At 39.3% G+C, this 26,455-nt stretch overlaps 1 protein-coding gene and 1 long non-coding RNA gene across 2 annotated transcripts in view; one reads left to right on the plus strand and one right to left on the minus strand.

Moving 5' to 3' along the window:
• The window catches only part of LOC135202601 (uncharacterized), a 46,872-nt gene that overhangs the window by 15,839 nt on the left and 4,578 nt on the right, over nucleotides 1-26,455 (minus strand). The window lies entirely within an intron of this gene.
• On the plus strand, nucleotides 7,775-17,467 carry LOC135202085 (hyaluronan mediated motility receptor-like). Its single transcript, XM_064231338.1, has 5 exons — nucleotides 7,775-7,918; nucleotides 12,338-12,438; nucleotides 12,843-12,980; nucleotides 14,893-15,053; nucleotides 17,392-17,467. The coding sequence occupies exons 1-5, from the start codon at nucleotides 7,876-7,878 to the stop codon at nucleotides 17,435-17,437; spliced, it is 489 nt and encodes a 162-aa protein (XP_064087408.1). The 5' UTR covers nucleotides 7,775-7,875; the 3' UTR covers nucleotides 17,438-17,467.

Consider the following 26,455-nt stretch of genomic DNA (forward strand, 5'->3'; position numbering starts at 1 on the left):
ACTGTTGTCTTGGAACGTTCTACACAAGGAAAAAAAATTAACATCAAAGATGGAAAAAAAAAACAATTTCATATTCAAATTCTCAATTTATAGAAAAGTTCAGATAACAGACATCTTTAAACAAACATTTCATCACACAAACACACACGTGTTTGAGCGCCAACTATATTTTACATCCGCTAATCCTTACCTTCACCATGAAGGACCTCTCATCTTATAAGATTTGACCATTCTTAAGAGATTAACGAAGGGTATATTGTTCTTGACTGACAGATACAGATTTCGATACTTGACCTGAGAATCGAGATTGTAGCTGTGGCAACATGTTTTTTTTGCCACGTTTCTCAAATATGATATTGAAAAACTTAAGAATGTTGATCATTAACAACTGTCTACATAAAAACCATGTTTAGCAAATATTTCAGAGTAATTCCCTTCAGTTTTGGCATATAACAACGACCTATGTCCATAAAATTTTCCTTAAAATGGAAGTTTGGCAAAGCACGTAAATGACTTTCGACAACAAAACCCACAAAAAAACCTCACAATAGATTGGTACTACTATAGTGTGGTTCGGATCCCGTCGCTAGGTAACTAATTGGTTCCTGGCCACGTAACAATATCTAATCGTTCGGGCCAGTCCTAGGTGAGCTGTTAATCAGCTCAGTGGTCTGGTTAAACTGAGATAACTTAACGTAACGATGTATATATATATGATAATATAAAATATATAATATATATATATATATATATTATTTAAACCTATACACACACACACACACACACACACACATATATATATATATATATATATATATATATATCTATATATATATATATATATATATATATATATATATATATATATATATATATATATATTGAGAAAGAAATATAGTTTGTCCGTTTAAAGAATGCTGGAATTTGAACATAACCTTCATAAGGTTAAAACAATTGTTAGGAGAGGGTGGAAAGTAAGATGAAAGGAAGAGAATATGAACGGAGGAGCCGTGTTTCCCAAGTCTTCGTTTTATTCTCTTAAAAGAGAGACAGTGCGGTTATTCATAGCAGTGTTTCATTTTGATTTTGGCAGCCATGTCCCGTTTCGATCTCATCCTCATGAAAAAAAAAAAAAGGCAGACAAGATATGCATGAAATTTTGTGGTCTTGATAGCCAAGGTGAATCTGCGCATGCTTATCTTTTTATATTCTTTCCATTTTGTACAGGTAATTAATTTTTTTACTCATAACCACATGTAATTTTATAAATAAATGGTTATGAAAAATGTAAATATACATGTTCGTTCTCTTGTTTCGTTAGTTGTGAGCTGCGTCTAAACTTTTAACGTCTCGGACAGTAACTATAGGCCTAACCACCTGTGGCATCATGTCGATTTCGTACTATGCTTGTTAAGGAATATTGTTCGTTTTTAACAAACAACCAACAGTAAGTGAACACTCACTAGAGTTTTTTACGTTTTAAACAAACTACCAACAGCAGGTGTTCACTCTGGTATTTATTTCGTTTTAAACAAACAACCAACAGCAGGTGTATACTCAAGTATTGTTTATGTTTTAAACAAACAACCAACTGCAGGTGAACACTCTCTGGTATTTATTTACTTTTTAAACAAACAACCAACTGCAGTGAACACTCTGGTATTATTTACGTTTTAAGCAAACAATTAACATCAGGTGAACACTCTCGGTGTTTTTTTTTTTTCGTTTTAAACAAACAACCAAATCAGGTGAATTTTCTCTGGTACATTTTTAACCAAAACAGGTGAACATTCTCTGGTATTTTTAACTTTTCAAACAAAGTTTACAGCCAACAGCAGGTGAACTTTCTCTGGTAGTATTTTTTACTTAAACAAGGGTGATTAAATTCTTTGGTATTAATTCTTTTCACTGATTAAATAACAATACTATTCAATGCTAACAAGATTATTATTAATAAACACAACACGACATTATAACTTGCATAATAATAATGATGATTTTCTAATGACTGTGATAATAATAAAGCAAATATGAGGCAAGCACATTAGTTCTTGAAAGAAAAATTAACTTTTTAAAACAGAATAATAATAATAATAATTGTTATTTTATTATTAAATAATTTTGGGTATTAAAACCAACATTGATAAAACAATGATAATAACAATACCTTGATACTGATGATGATCTTCTTGTATGTTTGATGAAGAAGTAACTGATGGTCGCACGACGAATGATGGTAGTAGAAGAGTCTTTTGATGAAGGCGATAATGACGATGACGATGATGGATGACTTGGGGGATTATTGGGATGAAGTGGAGGACCCTGGACTCCACCATAATCATTATCGAGAAGGTCGTTGTCGTGCGTATCATCGTACCCCTCCTCCTCCTCACTCCCAGCAGATCCCCCAGCCAGATCCTCCTGAGTGTCTATAATGTGCTTCAGGTACCGTGCATCCCTTTCGGGAATAAAGGGTAGTAGCTTTTTCAGATGAGCAACTTTGTCTGCCTTTATTACTCTGGCTTCAGAATACTTCACATCAACGATGCATTGGCCAAATTAAAAGCAAGTGGGTTCTTGATAGTTGCTTGATCAAGCAACTCTCAAGAACCCACTGCAGTCAGGGGGTCGTTCAGGTTCATTGCGAGGCAGTATCCCCACCTAGATTCAGATTTTGAACAAAATCTGCGAGCATCTATGAAACTTAAAGGCTTACGATGAGTTATATTTTCTTGTAATAACTTCAAATCGTAAAAATGGTCTTGTTTCATCACAGTCACTTTTGGGTCATCAGTTGTTGCACACTTTATGGCTTGGCAGTAGCCTTTAAAGTCATAAATATTTACCATTGACTTTTCAACATTAGCGAAAGAAGGATGGCAAGCTATGCATGAATGGCCAGACACTAAGAAATAGTGGTTAATTTCCTTGAACCTGCGTGCATGAATTTCACGCAAATACATACAAATTAAGAAAGTGTTTTTGTTTTGTCCTGCGCAATTTTCACTAATAATATTAAGTTTAGTACAAGTGTTGCCATTAGCCTTCTTCTCATCAATCCATCGGAGAATACAGGAGACAATTTCCAAGGCGCCCCTACCAGCCGTAAGACGAAAAATTCACTTTTATTTTCTTTTTAATTGTGAATGCAGATTATACATCAACACCTTCATGAGATAATGGGCACTGGAGGTAGAAATTCAAGGAACGGGAAGGGTCTGCTGGAGATCTATAGCTATAGGCTATTCAAGGTATCATCGTCATTATCTCTCTGGCGAATCTCTTCATAAACTGTTGCATTTTCTTAGCCTTATCCTGGTGCTACTTTTCCTGTAGGGCTTCCTTATCATCTGTAGTTTCCTACGAAATTTTGACCCTCAGCTCATTGCAGATGTTGCAGGTATCTATTAAGGGTGGCCTGAATCCCAGATTCATCCGACGAAATTGCATCCTATAAAAAGACATTGTTACCGTCCTCTCGCCGAGGTAATTCGCAGTCATTCAAAATAGGTACATTCGATACAGTTTCTTAATGTTAAGATTACCAAAAAGGTACCTTGAAGTTTGACGGGAAAATTTAAGACAAGGCACCAAGGAGCTAATTTTGTGGATAAACTTAGTATTGAAAATATGTTTAGGTATGAAGAAAATAAGAATTTTCGTGCAATTAATAGACAATAATATGGTTAATGTTATAGAATATGTTTTCATGTTGGTTGGAGAACATATTCTATAACTATACTCTAGCTACGAAAGGTTGAGACTTTCCTGCAATTAGCAGCGTTAACACGTCTCCCATCTTGCCAAAGGAGGTATTTAATCCTAATCCAAAAAGGTACGTTTTCAGGATTAACCTCCTTGAGGCTAAGGTCAATCCGGAGAATGGACATATACGAGCGTACTGTCCAGCTATTTGCTTTTATTCACAGTGACTTCGTTTTTTAAAGTAATATATGCCATGTGTATGTAAGCTTACGTTTAACGTATTTACTTATATATATATATATATATATATATATATATATATATATATATATATATATATATATATATATATATAAGGTATATATATGACACATATATATACACACATGCAAAATTTAATTGGGTTTATATATATATATATATATATATATTATATATAATATAGTATATATATATATATATATGTATATAATATATATATATATATATATATATATATATAGTATATATATATATATATATATATAAATAAATTAGGGCTCGTGCCTTGTATGATAAGGCGCCCTATGAGGTAATGTTAGACTAGCGATAATCTTACGCTAAGTCGGTTGGTATTGCACTTCCATCTTCATGGAGTGGTCTGGGGGTTTGTAGATCACTTACGAAGTCGGTATTATCTTGTGAGTTATTACGACGATGTGTTAAACTCATGGTGAGGAGGTTCTTGTAGAAAACACGAAATATAAAAATTATATATGTATTCTTCTGAAGTTTTACATGCTGAAGATCAGATATGATTGTACAAGTCTTCTAATAACGATAGCTTGATCGCTTCTGCCAATGATGATGGCTACTTCTGTTCTCTCTACATGATAAGCTTAGGTAAAGAGATACAGGTCTTCTAATGACGATAGCTAACTCTGTTCTGCCTGTCTACCATCTCTGTTACAAGTTATGAAGGAACAGACAGTAGTTCGAACATATGAACATACATACAAATGACATAGTTTCATACGAACACAAATCAAAATGAGACACGCTACAGATCACGTAGGCCGTTTGAATTATAGGTCGGGGTAGTTGTCTCAAGCAGGGACTTGGACTAATGTTTATAAAACAATTGAATGACTACAGGTGACGGCATGTTATCTTAGCCTACATACTTATTGTATACGTCATCTTTAGCGTCTCTAGTCTGATCACATTCCTGCAAGCAATCTTTTATATATATTGGACTAACATTCCATATTATTATTATGTAAACACTTACATATATATATATATATATATATATATATATATATATATATATATATATATATATATAATGTATATGTGTGTATATATATAGCCCTAATTAAATTTTGCATCAAGCAACTCGAAAAATGTATAGGAAGGCCCAAGTAGTATAATGTTTTGATCTACGAGTTTTGCTTTTGTACCGACGAATGGAGGGAGGTGACAGACAATCGAGACAATCCTCTTATTACTGTGACCACGGTGTGACCCGCGGTCACTTCCCTTAATCATCAATACACGAGGAAATGGCAGAGCCGCTCAAAATTTTGCCAAATCTACCAAATTGTCACCCTTTTTCCTGAAAAGTTTGAACGAGTTTAAGAAAATGTGGCAGAAGTGCTGATCACCCTCGAGTCTCAACCTTTTGTAGCCAGAGTATAGTTACCGTGGAAATTGAACGAATGTGTTCAAGCACTGTTAACATCGTCATCTGGGATTCTTTTGGGGCAGGGATGGCGGCCACGCAGATCGCCCATGGGCATCCCCGTTCCCCGCAGCCAATACCGCCTGTAATGCATTGCGGAGTGCGGACACGTGTCTCAGAAACGTTCAAATGCTAAAAAAATCCCTTGAAACGCACAACAAATTGTTGATCACCGTAAGACAGCCTGTATTCGTTGGTTGCTTTCCTATGCTTTGGCTGTGCTTCAGGGTTTCGCGGGGCACGACGACTCTTCACTGGTTTTCCACTTACGCACTCTTGCAGATAGACATTCTGCAAGGCGAAGTCACTTAGGTAATTCTACAGAATAGTTCCGCACGTACTGCAAAGAACGTAACCGCGGATACGACATCCACTATAATTTATAGGGATTGGGCCATCCAATGTATTTCTCCGTGTTTAGTACTGACCCCCGGGGGTTAATTACAGTCGTCCGAATAAAAATTACATAAAATTCTTGTTCAGGAGGTAAAACTGCATAGAAAACCGCAACTGCCATAGTCTAGGACTCTAGGCCGCCGCGGAATAATACTGTAGATCTACCGCTACTTATTTTCCAAAATTCTAGGATGAGTAATCTTGGTAAGCAGCCATCGCAACTTGCCTGTCCAACACAGCGAGCACTTACGTACAAGTTTATCATTGAAAATGGTTTCTTCATCCAGTAATGGCCAGTGGCGGCTCGTGGCTATCATTCATAAGGGTGCTGTTTATTACATATTTTTTTCTTATTCTCTCTCTCTCTCTCTCTCTCTCTCTCTCTCTCTCTCTCTCTCTCTCTCTCTCTCTCTCTCTCGCTGCCGGAAGCTATTATTTTGAATTTTACCAACATTAATGTGGTTATCATATTTTTTCCAATTTACTGCAACTCGCCACTGAGTTCAATATTCTGCATTACATAATATCATTAGTCTCGTCATAGATTTGATCATTATCACTAATAGTACATATTGTTTCAATTCATTTGTTTTTTTTATTTACAAAAACAAGAGAATGGTAATCATTTTCTAAGGATCATTGATAATCTATACGGAATTTCTCATATTCATGTATATATTCATAATTTTGTGCATATATATGATATCATAGGGGGTTGCCACAGTTCCCACTGACGAGCCGCCACTGGTAATGTCGTAACGTCTCCTTTCTATTGCAATTGTTCTAGAACAAATGCAGAACTAGAGATATCAATCCGTTGAATGTCGACGTATCGTCAGAAATACCGCATACTACTTGCTACTTACATATATACATGTCCATTCACTCGAATGCACAAACATAGATAGTATATACAAGATGGATGCAGACGCGAATGCCATCTCAGTAATTCCATGTAGAATATTATGAATTTAATTTGTATACTGTTTATAGAGCAGTTTTAATACTTTCCTATATTTGTTGAGAGGTACCTACTTTGTATTCTCGTAAGCCACGTGAACATTACTGGCCGTATGGTATTTTGTTGATTACAGTTTTTATGATAGTTAATGAGATAATTAATAAGATTGAAACTAAAAGTTCCTGGTAAATGTCTATTCTGCTTTCAGTTTTTCAAGATACGGGGAATTCATTAAATGACTCCGACTTTTTCTTTTTTATATAGCCGCCAGTAAGGAATAATAACCCTGAGATATTTTGATATATGTTGAGGAAAGAATTATTGCACCATTGTTGCTGTAGAGACAACTATCAAGAATGTGCACAAAAACTTAAATATTTTTAAACGCCCAAGTCTTCGCGAAGATGACAAAACTTTTCATTCATTCCTGCAAAACCGGTTTGCCTCCGGAATTGTTTCGGACCAGACAAAAGTGTTAAGGAGGTCTTTCAAAATTGTTATGAAACGTTGTAATATTTAATTCTCGCCGTCGATGTCTTTCGTTGAGGAATGTGTACTTTTGACCAAGGTCTAAAGAATACTATGTGCGTCTACATTTCTTCGAAACCGTTTTTTTCTAGTTTATCATTATTATATATTAAATATCACAATTTCTCAATTATGTTTTGCTATAACTAACCGAAGTTCTTCAAAATTATGTTGACAACGAACGTGTAATTTTTTTGAGGTTCAATTAAAGATCATGGTAACATTTAAAGTTACCGCCATGATCCGCTTACCGTTAGAACAGGTAATGCCGCCGACACTCAATATTTTAATTTGAATATGCCGTAAAAGACGAAGCACACCTAGTAAGAATATATTGTTTATGAAAATAAATCTAAATTCAAAATTACCAAAAATTAAATTAAACATCCTACAATTCTGCGTTAAATAATAAATTTAATATAGGTTAGTGGCATCTATCCCAGCTGACATGGGTACGAAGTGCGTGATTGGCTAATACAGTTTAAATCGCTCGTCTTGTTTATAGTGGTGCGGGATTTCAAAGTGAATTTTTGTTTGTTTGTAGTGACATTGCATCGAAATTATGTTCTCCAAAGCCAAAATAAAGCGTTTTAACGAGGAAGTTGGTAAGTATGGCATTGTCCTGTGGTTAACGTTATATTAGAAGCTTTAATATCAATGAAATGAATGAAAATGAGACCAGCGGATGTCTGGATGTAGGAAGCAAGCATTGATTGAGGGTTACAATTTCCCTTTGCAATAACACTCTTAGTCAATTGAATTGATCTCAATTATGTTAATCCATATTTTAAGCCATGAACTCTAGACGCTAGACTAGAATGCCAGAATCTAGATGCCAAGGCTTGCCGGGGTAATATAACCGAGCTTTACCCTACAAACGTTACCCTATACCTAGGATGGGTATGCGAAGCCTTCGCTATGCTGTTAGGCAATTGCTATCATTGTGGTCTTAGGGACCAATAACATTTTACTTCAATCAATGGTAATACATGTTGGTTGATTCAGGAAATGTAAGCCAACAGGTCAGAAATGGCTAGGCCAACCGACGAAGCTGAGGGAAGCGTAGGCTCAAATTGTACGTGGTTAGGCTTTGCAAGCCAGCCCTATCTACTACATAAAGTACATTGCCAAGTGTATTATATACGCTTTTACAGTTGTTTATAAGCATTTTATATACCTACTAGTATACATTTTCATTTTTTTACACCACATATCTACCTAGGTATGTGTACCCTAAATACAAATTTATAAATTATTTGTAGTAGCCTATATACGCTTTTGCAGTTTGAATATAAGCATTTTATATACATTTTCTTTTTTTTTTACACCACAAATCTACCTACCTAGGTATGTGTACCCTAAATACAAATTTAGAAATTTATAAATTTTTGGTAGAACTGAGTAGCTCCAATTCGGGTATTTCTTTGGAACCGTTGGCTGTGATTAAATCCCCCCCACTCCCCCACCCAGGGCTAGTACTAAACACAGTGAAATACATTTGACCTGCCATTTCCTAGTGGCCTTCATATTTGTATCACTGTTCCTTGCAGTCCGTTCCAAGTTTTTACTTAGAAATACGTACCACTTTTTTTATGGGGACTATCAGTTTTTCTTTTTATCATAGTTATGAAATAATTTTCATTTGTTTAATTTATAAATTCATCACCATACATATTTATCTAAAACCAAACTCTTAATAGTGTGAATAATCACTCTTGATTCCAGTGCTTGGCTTCAAGCCTAAAGTTCATATTCTATTCCATTTCAACATTAATATCTCAATAATATGGATTCATACAGTGCCAGTGGTTGAATGAATACCTATGACTCCAACAAACTCCTAACCAGTAAAATCTTGCCCAAACCAAGAATCCAACCCCAAGGGTACTGCACTTATTAGGGACCAGTAAGTCCCCATTGAGTTATTGGAGAGGTCACACTAATAGCAGTAGTGAAATAGCCTTTGCTCTAAACACAGGAAGCATTTTAAATTCTATATGAAAAATGTGGTATTGGTGACTGTAATTGAAAGGATGATAATGCCTGCATTCTAATCTAACTGTTCATAACATAACTTATTTTATATTACTGTGTTCTTCCTGATGGGGATGGGTTCTTGTTGTCCTTGACCCCTTAAATGTGCTCAGATATTATGCTCACGGGGATCCATTCTAATTAATCCTAATCACCTCCAACACCAACTGAGGTTAATTCATTGCTTTCCTTAAGGTATTTAAGTTTGGAGTGATGCAATCTCCAATACCCTTGGTTGGGTTATTGTAGCAAAGATCCATGCCTGTTTGCATTGATGAATGTTAAATTGTATTCAGTATCTATATACATTGGCTCAAAAAATTATTTTTAAAGGCTCCTGTGGCTTGGTACTAACTGCTTTTTTCGATTTCATATGATATTCAAATTAAGCAAGGCAAGTAAGCATGTTACACCCTCATTTTCCTGGAAGCCTAGCTAAACATAAATGTATATCCAGCTAGAGATTATAAGATGAGTTGCAGCGGGCTACAGAAAATTAATTGTCCTGTAAAACATGCAGAAATTTTTATGCCAATCACTGTGCATATATACAATACAATTAATTTCAACTTCAATTTCTTGCATTAAATTTCACATTAGAATATTTTGATATTCTGAAATGGGTAAAGTAATTTCATGCACAGCTATACAATATTAGTAATTGATATCTAACAAGATCCAACCTTACCTTATACTACAAGCGCAGTTGGTGATTTTAGGTTGGGGATTGATTAGCAGCATAAAGAATTTATTGCATATAGAAGCATACCATTCTTCTGGGTAGCCAAGGACAGTAACAGTTGATTTCTGAGTTGGCTAGTTTTGTCATTTTGGAAGGTTTGGGTACATATGAAGATTAAATTTTTTAAGAACCTTCAGATTTGAGTGCTAGTGGTTGAAGACAATTACATGATGAGTGATAGTTGGAAATGTTTTCTTATTTCATTGATCTTTTTTAGATAGTGACCCCCAAAGGGTTTTGGGTTAAAAAACTCCTTAAGTTTCTTTAGACCTAATAAGAATATTGTGATCAGACATGCAAGTGAAGCATAGGCTATTGTCTTTTTGAACCTAGAACAAATTGTAAGTCAGGTGACGGAGCATTTGAACATTATGCATCAAGACTATTCAGCAAAATACTGCCTGAAGTGAAAATCATACAAGAAGAAGGCAAATTTAAAAAAAAACACTAAAGACCTTCCTATTATGCAGGAGCTACCATACTGATGTGAAAACACCAAAAAAACAGTTATGAAATATATGAAGCACCTTATTTAGAAAATGTACAATGGTCCACCAAAGATGGAATCATCCTTGGAGGGCTGTACATAAAACCAAACAAGTAAAACTAATATTTCTTGGTGGTCATTAACTTTATATTTACAGTCTTTTGTTTATGTTTGTACTAAATACGCTGCAAAGGTGGATACAAGTACATACTGAGTTAAAACCCGTGGGGGTTCACTATCTAGACTATCTAGCAAAGATTGTATTTCACTGTGAAAAATGTAACCTTCAGCTAAGTCCAAGCAGTCGATGAAATCTCTCTATAGCATTTAATGTTGTGTGGATGCAAGCTTTCCTTTGTCTTGATTGGTAAAATTATCTTCGTAATTGTATGTGATTATGATTTTTCCACAACAGGGATGACATAATCACAGTCTTTTCCCTAAGTGGAAGTCTGTAACTAAAAAGGGATAATGTCAGAAAATAGAGATCAGTTTTGAAATTTCAAAAAAACCATGTCTTAATTAGTTAAAACTGTGATCAGTTTTGAAATTTCAAACGACTGCATCTTCATTAGTTTATTACTGTGATGTACATCGTGACAAAATCATTGAGTGGAACAGTAATGCGCAATGTAATCATTTATAAGTCAGGTGGGAATTTGTACTGTTGCTACTAGATTTTGGAAATTTAGTTCTAAATGTTGGAGAGTTTAGTTCCAAATGTTGGTGAGTAAGCAGTTGCCTCAGTATTCGCATCTAAGGATTCCAAACGGTTAACGTAGAGGTATCTCATCTGCTTTTCATTATGGATAACACTTTTGTGTATTCTTGTTGAAATTGAGAAAATTTTTTTTATGGATATGTGGTTTGGTTCTTGTCTAATCACATATAAGGAAAAGCTGGCATATAGCATCTTATGGGTAAGTTACAACCATAATATGTCCAAGGATGCAAGTGATTGGAGAAAGTATAGTTTCAAAAGTAAGTAATAGTTTTAAAACATGTATTTTACCATCCATTTTGATTTACTATATCAGTTTGCATTGTAGTACTGTACACTTGGTAGTTGGATGCTCTATGGTCACCAATGAAGCAAATGCGTGAGTAAGAGGCGTCTACAAACTTGCTGATTTATTCAGATAACGGACAGACAGGTCAATAGCTATTGTGAATGGAAATGTAGTGCCTAACACCAGGCGATCAAAAACAGAGGTCATGCACATTCATTTGTATTAGTGTTTTTTGACAGATGGAAATATACATATGAACTGATACACAAGACATGACTAAAGTTAAGATACATATGGCTGAAATGCTGACATTGTCATGCATATGATGATGTTAAATGTCATGCATATGATGATGACAATTCATTTAACATGACCATAAAAGAAAGGAGATATATGTAAAAAAGATGTGTGAAGCACGTTGTGTTTTTTGTGTCCACGAGTTTGCACGCATAGTTGTTATTGTGAAGAGATTAGCTGGCCAGTGCAATGGAGGTGTGTGGCGTCCATGTGGGACTACAGGGTCACTGGTTCAGCTTCTTTGGGTTGTGGCGTGATGATGATGATGTATATATGAAAGTTATTTGTTTTGGTATCAGGAACTGTTAGTATTTAGATTTTTTGTTTGTAATACCAATCATAAACAGCTAAATGTTACTACTGTAGAGTATATATATAGTAGTTTTAGTACATAGTATATATATATGGTGTCTTCCTCTTTTAAATGCTTGTTTACCTGTATTGATTCTTTCAGGATGTGCCCCCCCTCCCACAGCATACAACCCAAAAATAAATAAAGGAACCACCTCGTCAGTCACCTTAGATAAATCAGACCGATGGCAGAACGCCAAAGAGGTAAAGTTTCTGTAAAAATTTTCTTTGTTTTCGCTATAATTACAAAGAGATTTGGAACAAAGGTATGTGAACAGGAAACATAGGGTAATTAATGTAAAAGGTCTTTAATTTATACAGTATTTACTGTTGTCTACTCTGTGCCTTGTACTTAATGAGAAATGCACATGTACTTAAGTTTGGAATTATGTGAAACAAACAGTTTGCTTTTGTTTTCATTACTTGTAAAATCACATGTAGATTACATACATGTTCATTATTGCTCTTATCCTTCATATTTGTGGATCAGGTTTTCATTAATTAGTATGTATTATACAGATAGTACTTGCATTTATATTAAGGATGGCCAGCACACCAAGTTATGTTCAAGAATTGTAACTCACTTGATGATTTTTTGTACTTCTTAGGTAACTCCAGGCCCAGGAACATACACTGGTTCATTAGTAACATCTCCAAGTAAGCAACGCTCCACATCATCAGCCAGACTAAATTCATCTACTTGTTCCAGCACATCAACAACCTCTGGCAATGGTGTATTTCTAAGTGTGAGTTGCAAGTTTATTGATAATGAATGCCTGGAATTATTGTATCTGATTATAGCATTGTACTTTACTTTGCAACTCATAGATAATATTAAAGGCTTGATGTGATGCATGTATATTGTAATGCCTATTTCATATCTAATGACAATCATTGTAGTACTGTGTAAACTACTGTATTTTGCATAAATATTCTTTTTAGGCTTTATCATTCTCATTTTTCTGATGTAAGTTGTTGGTTTACATATACCTTTACTTCTGATCATAGTCTGAAGGGGTGATTATTATTATTGTCTCTGGAAATAAAAAAGTCGTCAGTACCACTAGGTACCTTCTCAGTGAGGGAATGCCTGGTTCAATTCATGTGGCTTCACCAGGGAATGTTTATATTCTATGATGAGGTTTTTCTTATATGCACTTAATTCTAAATACTATATACAATAGTAGTACGTATAGTATATACTCGATATGCTTGATATTTAATTATGAGCAATTAATTGTTTTTATGTACATTGTTTGGTGTGTTGTATTAGCCTGTACCTGGGAACACAATTTTATTGGTTTAGCATTCATTGAAAGTTTTTTCAGATTACCATAGAACTTTTAAAGATATTTTTTTTATCAGCTTTAGTTGTTTGCTCAGTAATAATTTTCCTAGGCTGGTTAGATAAATTTTCTAGATAAACAAGTATATTCATGCTTTGGGGATACCTGTACTTATATCTTTTCAATATTTATGGATAATTTTCATTGCATTTCCTGCATAGACATTGTGTGTTGATCACTATGCTAGTAACTGTAAAAAGAAAAATACTCTGACAAAAGGAGTACGTAGTTATCAAATCGTTGTTTACTATAAAGAAACCCAGTGGAGTTTATCTTCAAAAGGAACAGTTTCATTGGAGCCTGTTATCAATGTATATATTGTACTATAGTACAGCACTCAAGCTTTAGATTTATATGTGAAATTCAGTCTTGTGTTTTATTATTAATAAATTCATAATAATAGATGATTAGGTCAGAATTTTATGATGCATCTCTTTTGTCTGTGGTTTCTGTATATTGTATACTGTGAATTATGACACAGAAATTTAGGTATATTAGTGGGCCCAACTGTTGATGGAAGTATATCTGATGTTTAGGCATGTACTAAAACTTTTAGAGCTGGAGAGTTTACAGATTTATCACATTGCAATATCAATGATAATTTTATCTAATGATTTTATTATGTTCCATGTAAACCAGTTACAAAAACTGTCATGGGTATTATATTTATATAGTACAGGCAGTCCCCGGGTTATGACGGAGGTTCTATCTTGAGATGTGTCGTAAGCCGAAAATCGTTGTAAGCCGGAACATTGTAAAATATACTAAGAAAATCTTACTTTTAATGCTTTGATTGCATTCAAAACTATATAAACTGCATTCTTATTGCATTTTTCATCTAAAAACCCTTCAAATATTGATTATTTTGCATTTTTAGTGTCATATTTCTTCTGTGAGATCGGCGTTGTAGGTGTCGTAACCCTGGAAATAATTTCTGATGAATATAATCGAAAAGCGCCTTAACCTCGGAACGTCGTAAGCCGAATCCGTCGTAACCTGGGGACTGCCTGTACTTCAGTTTATAGTCAGGTGTTTTAATGTTGTCATACTCAGAAGAATATAATGTATGTATGTATAAAAGAATATTTAAGTTTTAGAAAAATTTCCTGCCCTCCATAACTTGTATCTCTATTCCAAGAACCTGGAATGGAGATTGGTCTAAGTAGCAGGTTCTCATGTCTCCAAGAATGGAGTTCCAGGACTAAACCATATGGTCACAAACAAGGGTACTTTTTATATTTAATTGCATGTAGGAGATAACTTGTTTTGAGTTATCTAGATTTAATCTTATATTTTTTTTTTTTTATTTCAGCCGCAAAAGCCTGATCGGCTCACAAGGTCCCGTTCTATGCGTACAGTACAGGCTCGTAAAGATGAAAGTGATGCAAAGGTTACCGATTTAGAAAACCAAATAAAAAATCTTACGGAAGAAAGAGACAGTTTGAAACATCGTATATCTCAGCTTGAAAAGCAGTAAGTTTTATGGTGGTTTTGACGTCAAACTCAGGCAGCAGTCTCCGGTTATCAGCGGACTCGGTTAATGATGATCCGGTTTTATGGCGCTTGTATACTTGTCTAGCGCCATAAAATCATCAAGTTCTGGTGCCATAACAGACCGGGTTTCGGTTATTGGCTCCAGAAGATGCCAATAATAGAGTTATGGCACCATAAGATACCTTGCAGAGGCGCCATTAACCGGTTATCACCGCCATTAACCGATTATCAGCAACGATAACCGTTTATCAGTGCCATTAACTGGTTATCAGCGCCATTAACCGGTTATCAGTGGCGCTAACTGTTTATCAGCACCGCTAACCGGTTATCAGCGCTGTCAACCAGTTATCAATCAGCACCATTAACTGAAACTTGGTGCAATAAGTCCTAAATTGCCGAGTTTTGGTTAATGGCGGTTTTTTGCTCATCAGCATCCCACCAAGAACAGAACCCCTGTTGATAACCGGGAACTGCCTGTCAAAGTAAGTCTTGGTAATTAAGGATTATATTTTTATATTGCTACATTGGATCTCTGCTCTACAAGCTATGTCACATTAAAAGTGTTTGGTTGAAGATTATCACCAATGTTTTTAACCCCACTGTCATATCCCATATCCTTCTCATTTCTAATCTCAGGTCTTGATACTTATCAGTTTTTCTGTTTCTTTCTCGTCTGCTCTTCTGTCCCATGGTATTGCAACCTCAGTGAGTGATACTTTCTTCTTGGTTTTGTCAATCAACATCATATCTGGTCAATTTGCACATATCACCCTATCTGTTTTGATGCCGTAGTCCCAGAGGATCTTTGCTTGATTGTTTTATATCACTCCTTCAGGTTGGTGTTCGTACCAGTTATTGTTGCAAGCTAGCTGGTGTTTCTTGCACAGGCTCCAGTGGAGGGCTTTTGCTACTGAATCATGCCTCTTTTTGTACTGGTTCTGTGCAAGCCCAAGACATTCGCTTGCTATGTTGGTCTCGTTTTTCAAATTGCATTTCCTACATATGGGTGAGATGTTATTTCCATCTATCATTCTTTGAATATATCTTGTTCTTAGGGCCAGATCTTGTGCCGCTGTTAGCATTCCTTCCATTTCTTTCTTGCGCTCTCCCCTCTGTAGCCATTGCCATGTTTTCATCGCTGGCCAGTTTTTTAGTTTGTCTTGTTTACTGTTTGTGCATTGGTTTGTTGGTCCATTCTTCCTTTCTGTTTGTCATTCTCCTGTCTGCATATTTCTGGGTCTTCTACTTTTATCGGTCCTTCCCATGCACTCCTGAGCCACTTGTTTTCACTACTCTCGATGTTGACGCAGTCCTCTATGCTCAGTCCTCACCCTCCTTTCTTTCGTGTTATGCATAGTCTGTCCATATTTGCTCTTGGGTGTAGTGCTTTGTGTATTGTCATGTTTCCTAGTGCTTTGGCCTATGCTGCAGAATTCAGTCTTCGTCCACTCCACTACTGCGCTGTATCTGATTACTGGTACTGTCTTTGTTTATGGCTTTCATCATATTTCCGGCATTGAGTTTTGACTTGAGTATCGCCTTAAGTCTGCATATATTCTTTCCTGATCATGTCCTTCATCTCTTAGTGTTTTATATCCTCTCCTGTTATTCTCAGGTATTTGTATCCTGTCTCATCTATATGTTTGATGCTATTCTCATCTGGTAACTTTAACCCTTCAACACTATCAGCTGATGAAGTATAAGCGTAGTTATTTATGTTCCTTTGCAGAGTTTACTGCTTTCAACTTGAACTAAGCTTCATGCTGGTACTCCTTTTATTTTACCAATAATTGGTGTAGCAGGATGGAGTCTTGTGATAACTTTGAATAATGGTACCCTGGAAAAAACTGTAACAAAGTGAGAGCACTCATCCTAATGCCCAATTATATGGTAATTACTTATGGTAATTGCCTGTAATTACAGTTGTTTCATTTACAGTGGATACCTGTGTCGCTAGTGATTCACTTGATTTACCTGCTTTTGTGGGAGATTTTTTTTAAGGTTGAAATTTTAGCTTATATGCTGGCATATACATTACATTTTACATTAATTGTAATTCATGGTTAGCTTATCTGAAAGTTCCTCTGCAAATTTGAGCCTTTGTATTTGTTTAGGAACATCCTTTGGAATCTCCTAAATAATTTTAGCGGGTTTTGTATACCAAGGAAAAATTACAAAATCTCTTAAAATTTGTTTTTGTTCATCCCTAATGCTAGAACTTTGCTTTTACCTGTGCATATTACTGAAGTTAACATTACCTTTATATGTTAGCTAATATCCTGTCTTTGCATATTTTTATGAAATGTATATTTTACAGACTAGAGGAAATACAGAGAAGAATATCTAATTGGATGCAGTCATAAATCAGGAGAAAGCGAATCACAAGAAAAGACGTAAGTAATAATTATTGGAGTCCTATGAGTTTTATTTTTAAGTGATTCCATCCATTAAACAGCTTCCCATGTATGCTGTGTTTCAAATTAACTTTACGGCATTGCAAGTTGCAAATTCTTCAATTATGACACTAGAAATTCTGTTTTTACACATGCAACTTACCCGGCAGATATATACTTAGCTTATGTCTCTGACGTCCGACAGAATTCAAAACTCGCGGCACACGCTACAGGTAGGTCAGGTGATCACCCCCTACCGCCGCTGGGTGGCGGTAATAGGAATCATTCCCGTTTTCTGACAGAATTTTTCTGTCGCCGGTGCTGACAACAACTTTGTTGGTAGCTCCTGCTTATAATTTCTTGCTTGCTTCGCCGAGGATTATTTGGGAAGTATTTGATCTTTGGTTGTTGGCATACGCTTTGTGTTGGATTTAGTTAGTAATTATGTCCCGATTTAACACCTGGAACTCTGTTTAGAGTATGTGTAAATGAGGGATGCAAGGTGAGGTTGCCTAAGGCTTCTTTGGACCCTCACACTGTTTGTGTAAAATGTAGGGGGAGGGATTGTTCGGTTAAGGATACGTGATGTATGTGAGAACTTAACTGAATTACAATGGAAAGAACTAACTCGTATGTTAGAAAGTTAGAAAAGGATAGGATTAGAAAAGCTTCAGCTAGAAGTTCAAGTAAGATCCTGTTCTGCGGAACAGGATAGTATTTCTAACCCTGCAGTAGCTTCGCCATCTTCCTTTTTGGTTTCAGCTCCTTCCCCCCGCAGCGAACCCGCAGATGTGTCTGCCGAGAGAGCCGCTGTGGAAGCTTCAATCCGCAATTTGCAACAGCAATTGCGAGATATAAACCAAGGTAAGGGTGAAGTGTCTAGTGATAAGTGCAGTGTCCCCATGCAGTGAGGGGGCGTCTGACCGACTCCGCATCGCTCCTAGGCCTAGCCTCTTTCAGACTCCCATGCCCATGGAGGAGGAATGTCGAAAGCCGCAAGGGGGTGTAGAGTATCCCCAACGGTCAGGCGTCCCTTATGCAGGTCCTGTAGACTCGTCCCAGGCTGCTATAGAGAGCTATAGGAAAAGCCTCTTAAGGAAGTGTTTTTCCGACTGATTCGTCCTCTCCTAAACGAGGATGGAGCTCTTCTTCCAAATCACCGCCCTCTCAGAGAGCCTGGAAACCTCCAGGAGTAGGCGCTCTTGACTCCAGCCCGAGCCTTTTCCGGAGTATTCTCCTGCGCCTAAGAAGGCTATGAAGGATCCGGAATCCTCTCCAGAAGGGATTCGGTCATCTACTAAGAGATTCTGTTGGACCTCCAAGAGAATCTCTTTCTTTAGTAGGCTCGCTTTCGACTAGTAGGCGCAAGGAGCCTTCTCGCCAGGAAGGACGCCTCTCTTCCAGTTTAAGAGGGTCGGTTAGGAAGGATGGAGTATGATAGACGATCTTCTCCAGTAAGTAGCCTATTCGCTCCTAGATAGACGCCTCCTTTGAAACTTCGTCGAGACAGGGAAGATGGTATTCTCCTCGTAGAAGCTTGGAAGCTAGGAGTCATAGCGCAAAGACGGCAGGAACGATCTCCGAGGAGTAGATCTCCTCTGCAAGTGGTAGGAAAGAAAACGAGAGCGCTCTACTAAGAGAGATAGAAGCGAGAAAGGCTCTTCCTTCTAAGGGATGATTTTTCTAGAAGGCGCCAACGTTCGATAGGACGCCTGGATGATCGAGTCTCGTTAAGTTACTCGAGACCTTATGATAGGCTTTCTTCAAGGGAGTCAAGCGCCTCTCCTAGTAGGTTCCAATATTCTAACGAAGAACCTAAACAGGGGTTCGCGCCCTACTCCTGGAAGAGTATCTAGAGCGGACGCTTACCGTTTCTCCTAGCAGCGTCGAGAGCCTAAAGGAGCTAATCGAGGATCGGCGCCCTACTCCTGTAAGACGATCAAGAGTAGCGCAAGCGCTTCGCCTCAAAGGCAGCAAGAGCCTAAAAAGAGCCTTTCCAGGGATTTGCGCCCTAATCCTGGTAGATCGGGAGTAGGCTCTGACGCCTCTCCTCGTAAGATTCAGGAGCCTGAAGGAGCCTTTTGTCAGGCGCGCTCCCTACTCCTAAGGAGTCACAGAAGAGTAGGCGCAAGCGCCTCTCCTCACAGGCGCCAAGAGCCTGAAAGGATCCTGACTTTGGATTCGCGCCCTACTCATAGTAGGCGCTCGAGAAATAGAAACGAGTGTTTCTCCGGATAGGCGCCAAGAGCCTAATAACTCAGGCTCTAGATCCTCCCCTAGTAGGTATCAAGAACCTAGGGAGAGAATAAAGCGGAGTTTTGTTCTTTACCGAGGAAACTATCTCGGGTATTGAACTGGCGGCTCCTTCGGAACGAGCTCTTGAAGGATAAGAGTCGCATACCTGCCAGGACTTCTTCACCGAAGAAGTCTCCCTCTCCGAATGTAACTTTGGAGGAAGTCTCGGAGGAGGAAGAGACGAAAGAAGTAGGAGTCTCTGATTATAAGAGACTTTCTGCATTACTTCTTCAGGAGTTTGGGGACTCGCTGTGTTCAGCTGATCCTCCTTCTCCGGGATCTCTGCTATCAAGTACTAAGTTGGCAAAATCCCCCTCTTTTGTCAAGATGCGGCCAACTCTATCTATGAGGAAGGCCATCAAGAATCTGGAGAACTGGCTCCTGGTTAAGAAGGAGGCAGGTAAGACGGTGTTTTTGTGTCCTCCGTCTAGATTGACAGGTAAGCCGGGTGTCTGGTACGACACGAAGGAACCCATGGGGTTAGGCCTTCCGGCTTCCGCAAACGCGGATTTTTCTGCTCTAGTAGAATCTTCTAGAAGACGCTCTCTACTGTCGGCTAAAGCGTCTTGGGGAATGTGCGAGATGGACCATTTACTCAAGGGTCTATTTCGCACACTTGAAGTCTTCAACTTCATGGATTGGGCCTTAGAGCTCTAGCAAAAAGAGCGCAAGATCCGGAGTTCGTGACTATGGAGGTGTTATCAAGTGTCCTTTCATGCTTGGACAAGGCAGTCATGGATGGATCCACAGAAGTAGCATCTCTCTTTGGAGCAGAGTGCTCAAAAAGAGATCAGTTTATAGCTCGTTTCTCTCCAAGTCTGTTTCGCCATTACAGAGATCCTCTTTGCTTTTTTCTCCACTCTCGGAATACCTTTTTCCTCAGGAGACAGTGAGGACATTTCCAGATCACTGTCGGAGAAAGCTACAAGCAGGATCTTCTTGCTCAGTCCTCCAAGAGGCTTAAACCGGCTGTGCCGATGGCTAAGAGAGAGGGAACAGCGAATAAGGTGTCTTTCAACAGCCCTTTCGAGAAGAACAACCTCAAGACCCGCAACTAATAGTAGAAGGCCGTTCAAGAGAGGAAGATCTTCTCGAAGGCATTCTCGAAGCCGCAGTGAGATAGGATCCTCCAGACTCCAGTAGGAGCCAGACTTTTGAGGTTCGCGAAAGTCTGGGCTCAGAGAGGGGCGACAACTGGTTCCCTCTCGATCCTACGAGAGGAGGATACCTGATCCCCTTCAGGGAAAAAACCGCCCCTTAACATCCACTCCAAGGGAGTTAGCGGCAAGATACAGAGATCCTTTAAAAAAACCAAGCACTATTACATCTGTGCAACAGATGCTAGAAAAGAAGGCGATAGAAAAGGTATTAGACATTCATTCACCAGGATTTTACAATCGCCTCTTTCTGGTACCAAAAGCCTCTGGGGATGGGAGACCAGTGCTGGACGTAAGCGCTCTGAATCACTTTTGTGATCAAAACAACGTTCACGATGGAGACGACGTCGTCAGTTCTTTCAGCGCTAAGAAAAGGAGATTGGATGGTGTCATTGGATCTCCAAGATGCCATACTTTCATGTACCCATCCATCCCTCGTCCAGAAGGTATCTAAGATTTATGATACAGGGCCAAGTATATCAGTTTTCGCGCCCTTTGTTTCGGTATTTCCCACAGCTCCCCAAGTTTTCACGGGATTGATGAAAATGTAGCACATTGGCTGCATTTTAAAAGGAATAAGGATATCGCTGTATCTCGACGATTGGTTGATTCGCTCGCAAATCCAGGGATCAGTGTCTGGAGGACCTAAGATCAACGTTGGACTTGACTCAGTCTCTGGGACTGTTAGTGAACCTCGGGAAATCCCAGATGATCCCCAGCAAAGCATTGTCTATCTGGGGATTCTGATGGATTCTGGGGGGGGTTTTCAAGTGTTTCCGTCCATAGAAAGACAGGAACGGTGCATTCTAAAAGTGAAGACCTTCCTAGAAGAAACAATGTTCCGCGAGGGAATGGTTGAGTCTTCTGGGACCCTCTCCTCATTGAACAGTTCGTTTCTCTAGGGAGGGCTTCACATAAGACCTCTTCAATTCTTCTTGAAGGAGAATTGGGACCAGAAGAATCAAGATCTGTGGGAATCTTTTCCTCTGTCCAGAGAGATAAAGAAAAACTCAGCTGGTGGTTAGAACCAGGCAGACTGAACGAGGACTATCGCTGCAGTTACCGAACCCCTCCCTAGTGTTGTTTACAGACGCATCGGGAGAAACGGGATGGGGGGCGACGTTGGGCCCGAGAGAAGTGTCAGGCACTGGAGTGGGGAACAGGTGTCCTGGCACATCAACGAGAAAGAGTTAGTGGCAGTACCTCTGGCTCTCAGGCAGTGGGAAGCCCAAGTCGCAAACTCAGTGTTGCAGGTAAATTCCGACAACACGACAGCTCTAGCCTACATAAGAAAACAGGGGGGGGGACTCACTCCCTCTCACTGTACAAGAAGGCGAAAGAGCTTCTCTATGGTCAAAGGAGCGGAACATCACACTCTTTGACGAGGTTTATACAAGCGAGAAAAACGTCAGAGCAGACTTGTTGAGCAGGAGAGATCAAGTCATTTCCACAGGAGTGGACTCTACACTCAGAGGTCTGCAATCAAATTTGGGAACCTATGGGGAAGGTCAAACATAGACCTGTTTGCAACTCATTGGAATGCCAGGCTGGAGAACTACTGCTCTCCGATTTCAGATCCAAGAGCAGTAGCGATAGACGGCCTCCTCCTAAATTGGGAAGGAATAGCGGCTACGCTTTTCCTCCTTTCAAGATCATAGGAAAACGTAATAAGGAAGTTTGTCCTGACGAAAGGAGTAAAATTGACCCTAATCGCCCCATTTTGGCCAGCTCAAGAGTGGTTCACGAGGTACTGGAATGGATGATAGATTTTCCAAGGTACCTTCCTTTACGGAACGATCTTCTCAGACAGCCCCACTCGACAGATACCACAAAAACCTCCCCGCGCTCGGTCTGACTGCCTTCAGACTGTCGAAGGACTCGTCAGAGCGAAGGGGTTTTGCACGCGCTGTTTCTGCAAAGGCAATTGCAAGGGCCAGGAGACCGTCAACTATACGCGTGTACCAGTCGAAGTGGGAAGTGTTCCGAAGGTGGGCCAGGAATCAAAGAATGTATCCTCTTCCAGTACCTCTGTGACGGAAATAGCAGATTTCCTCTTATATTTGAGACTAAAATGTAACCTTGCAGTCTCGACTATAAAAGGTTATAAAAGTATGCTTTCCTTGGTGTTTAGACATACAGGGCTAAACATCACGGATGACAAAGATTTACACGATTTGATTAAATCATTTGAGACTTCGAAGTCCAAGACAGCCGAGACCACCCAGCTGGAACCTGGATGTGGTACTGAGGTTTCTCATGTCAGAGAAATTTGAACCTCCCAATAACTCAACGTTCAGAGACTTGACTAGAAAATACGATTTTTTCTCTGCATTAGCATCAGCTAAAAGGATTAGTGAACTCCAGGCTTTAGAAGGCACAGTGGGCTTCAGGAAGGATTCTGCAGTGTGTTCATTTAACCCCTATTTTTAGCAAAAAATGAGAATCCTTCTAAGCCTTGCCAAGGACGTTTGAAGTTAAAGGATTGACTTCCCTGGTAGGGAGAGAAATAGAGAGAACCTTGTGTCCGGTAATGGATCCTCAAGTTCTATCTAGAGAGGAAAAAAACAAATGGGAGGAAACTCAGAGAGCCTTTGGTGCTCGGTAAGAGATCCGAGAAGAACGATGTCAAAGAATGCACAGGCATTCTTTATCAGAGAAACTATTAAAGAAGCACATATTGCCTGTGAAGAGGAATACCTCGGGCAGCTGAGAGTGAAAGCGCATGAGGTCAGAGCCGTAGCAACCTCATTAGCTTTCCACAAGAATATGTCGTTAAACGACTTAATTGGATCCACATATTGGAGATGCAATTCTGTGTTTGCGTCTAACTATTTGAGAGATGTCGTGTGACTTTATGATAAGTGCTTCTCTCTCGGACCTTACGTGTCTGCGGATTCGGTGCTGGGACAGGGGGCTGAAACCAATCTAGCTTAGTTTAGATAGATTAGGAATTTTAATCTTGTGGTGTTGTTTTTATGGTCGATTGAAAGTGGTCAGGAAAAAGTACCATTTTCAATTCGTAGTGTATAACAAAGTAGTGTGGTCAGGTGGTCGAGATTGGTTGTTTTCATGCTCCTTGTAATGTTTTTATTTGGACCTAGGCTCTGTCTTGTAAGAGGGTTAGTCCCCGTTGATACGACAAAGGTGAAGGCTCTACCATGTAAGTGGGATAGGCCCCATTGGTATGATCCAAATAAGGCTCTGTCGAGTAAGCGGGCTCGCCCCCATTGACATGATCCAGAAGGGTTCTCAGTGATAGGTCTCATCCTCACTGGAACTCTTGAGGCAAGCAAGACTCATAGACAGTACTCATGAAGTCTTCTGCTGCCCAAAATAAGGTAGGAATCAAGGTATTTAAGTTTATTTATAGTACCTACAACAAAAGTTGTTTTCCCTTTTTTTGTTTTTTTGGAATTGCTATTCATATTGAGTAACTATCTCTTACCCTCCTCCAAGGGTGCCAATCAGCTAAGTATATATCTGCCGGGTAAGTTGCATGTGTAAAAATGAAATTGTTAAGATACAATAAAGTTTTACACATACTTACCTGGCAGATATATACGTTTAATGGCCCACCCATCCTCCCCTCAGGAGATAGGGGGAAGAAAAATTCTGTCAGAAAACGGGAATGATTCCTATTACCGCCACCCAGCGGCGGTAGGGGGTGATCACCTGGACCTACCTGCTAGCGTGTGCCGCGAGTTTTTGAATTCTGTCGGACGTCAGAGACATAAGCTAAGTATATATCTGCCAGGTAAGTATGTGTAAAACTTTATTGTATCTTAACAATTCATTTGTGTTATGTTTGCATTTTAGGAATGATTTTCCAGTTTTGCAAATAATATTAGTTTGTTCTCTTCTCTTTTATGTCTTATTATTTTGTACATGAACTTCCCTGCCAGATATATACTTAGCTTAGGTCTCTGACGTCACGACAGAAAATTCAAAAACTCGCGGCACACGCTACAGGTAGGTCAGGTGATCTACCTTACCCGCCGCTGGGAGGCGGGTGTAAGAACCAGTCCCCACCTTTCTTGTAGATTATTTTCTGTCGCCTGGCTGGACAACACCTGTTGTTCAGTCCTTACGATAGTTAAAATTCGTTCTCGTTGCCGACGATTTGGATTTTGGTGAAGTACCCTTTGTTTGTTGGCTTGGCATACGCTTTTTGGACTGTTTTTTTGATTTTTCTTTTGGATTTCTCTTACATATCTATAATCATGGATGATTCTGAAGTTAAGAAACCTAGTTTATTTAGGGTTTGTTCTGAGAAGGAATGTAAAGTTAGGCTTCCTAAAGCTGCATTAGATCCTCACTCGGTATGTGAGTCGTGTAGAGGGAATGAATGCTCTTTTATTAACCCTTGCAAAGAGTGTGGAATTTGGATGAGGATGGTTGGAAGGCTCTCTCTTCTTATGTGAGAAAGTTAGAGAAGGATAGGGTGCGCAAGGCTTCTTCAAAGAGTTCTAGTAGATCGAGGTGAGTGAAGTTGACGCTGAGAATCCTGTAGTAGAAGTAGTTCCTTCTCCGGTTTCAGCCCCTGCGCCCAGCTTTGAACCCGAAGATTCGTTTTCGGAAGTTGCTTCTGGGAGAGCCTCGATCAGGAGTAAGGAGAGCCTCGCTCGCTCTCGACAAGGTAAGAGTGATGATAGTGCAAGTGATCAGTGCAGTTGCCCCTAGTGCAGTGGAGGGTGCGTCTGACCGGCTCACTAACGCTTCCAGGCCTAGACCTCTTCCAGACTCCCAGACCCAGTGGAGGAGGCAAAGTCGAAAGCCGCAGGAAGGTTAGGGAGAACCCCCACTGGTCAGGCGTCCCCTCTGGCAGTTCCTGTTGCTCGTTCCCAGGCTGCCTTGGATCGATCCAAGAAGGAGTTATTGCGCCAGTGCTTCTCATCATCTTCGTCGCCTTCTCCTCAGCGTAGATGGAGCGCATCGGAGTCGTCTCGCCCTCTCAAGAGGCCCTGGAAGGATCCTTGCGCCCTTCCTTCCTTTCCAGCCCCGAATCCTTCGCGGAAGAGCCAGAAGGTGGAACGCAAGAGAACCAAGATTTCGTCGGTTACGCTTCTCCTGTTCGCTCTGGCCGGACTTCGTCCCCTGTAGAGGCAGTTTTTAAGAGATCTCCTGCGCGTATCCTGGCGGGTCTGCAGGCGCAGATTGCGGCTTTAGCGGAGTCTATTGCCGGGACTTCTCATCGTCGAAGGACGCCTCACTTCCGGTGAAGAAGTCTAAGAACGTTCCTTCGGCTAAATCTCCTTTGGCTAGAAGAGCTTTTGAGCCTGTTAGTAGGAGGTCAGAAGTGCAGGCTGAAGCTCGGGATCTTTCTCCGAGTAGGCTCTCCTCTCTTCCCAGCAAGAGTTGTGAGCATGTAAGGCGTAAGGAGCCAGGCAGGCTCTCTCCTCAGGATTTCCGCTCCTCTTCAGTTAGGCGTCAAGAGCTTGACAGACGTCAAGAGCCTAGTTTTCGTCAGGAGCGAAGGAAGAGTTCTTCGCCTGGTGGCCACTCTCCTTTTGACGGATGCTCGGAGCCTAGTAGGCAT

The sequence above is a fragment of the Macrobrachium nipponense genome, chromosome 30, assembly GCF_015104395.2.
Source record: "Macrobrachium nipponense isolate FS-2020 chromosome 30, ASM1510439v2, whole genome shotgun sequence".
NCBI classification, from domain to species: domain Eukaryota; kingdom Metazoa; phylum Arthropoda; class Malacostraca; order Decapoda; family Palaemonidae; genus Macrobrachium; species Macrobrachium nipponense.

Coding starts and splice junctions, on each gene's coding strand:
- LOC135202085 (XM_064231338.1), top strand. CDS start 7,876: ATGTTCTCCAAAGCCAAAATAAAGCGTTTTAACGAGGAAGTTG. Junction 7,919..12,337: donor GCGTTTTAACGAGGAAGTTG/GTAAGTATGGCA, acceptor TGATTCTTTCAG/GATGTGCCCCCCCTCCCACA. Junction 15,054..17,391: donor ATATCTCAGCTTGAAAAGCA/GTAAGTTTTATG, acceptor TATATTTTACAG/ACTAGAGGAAATACAGAGAA.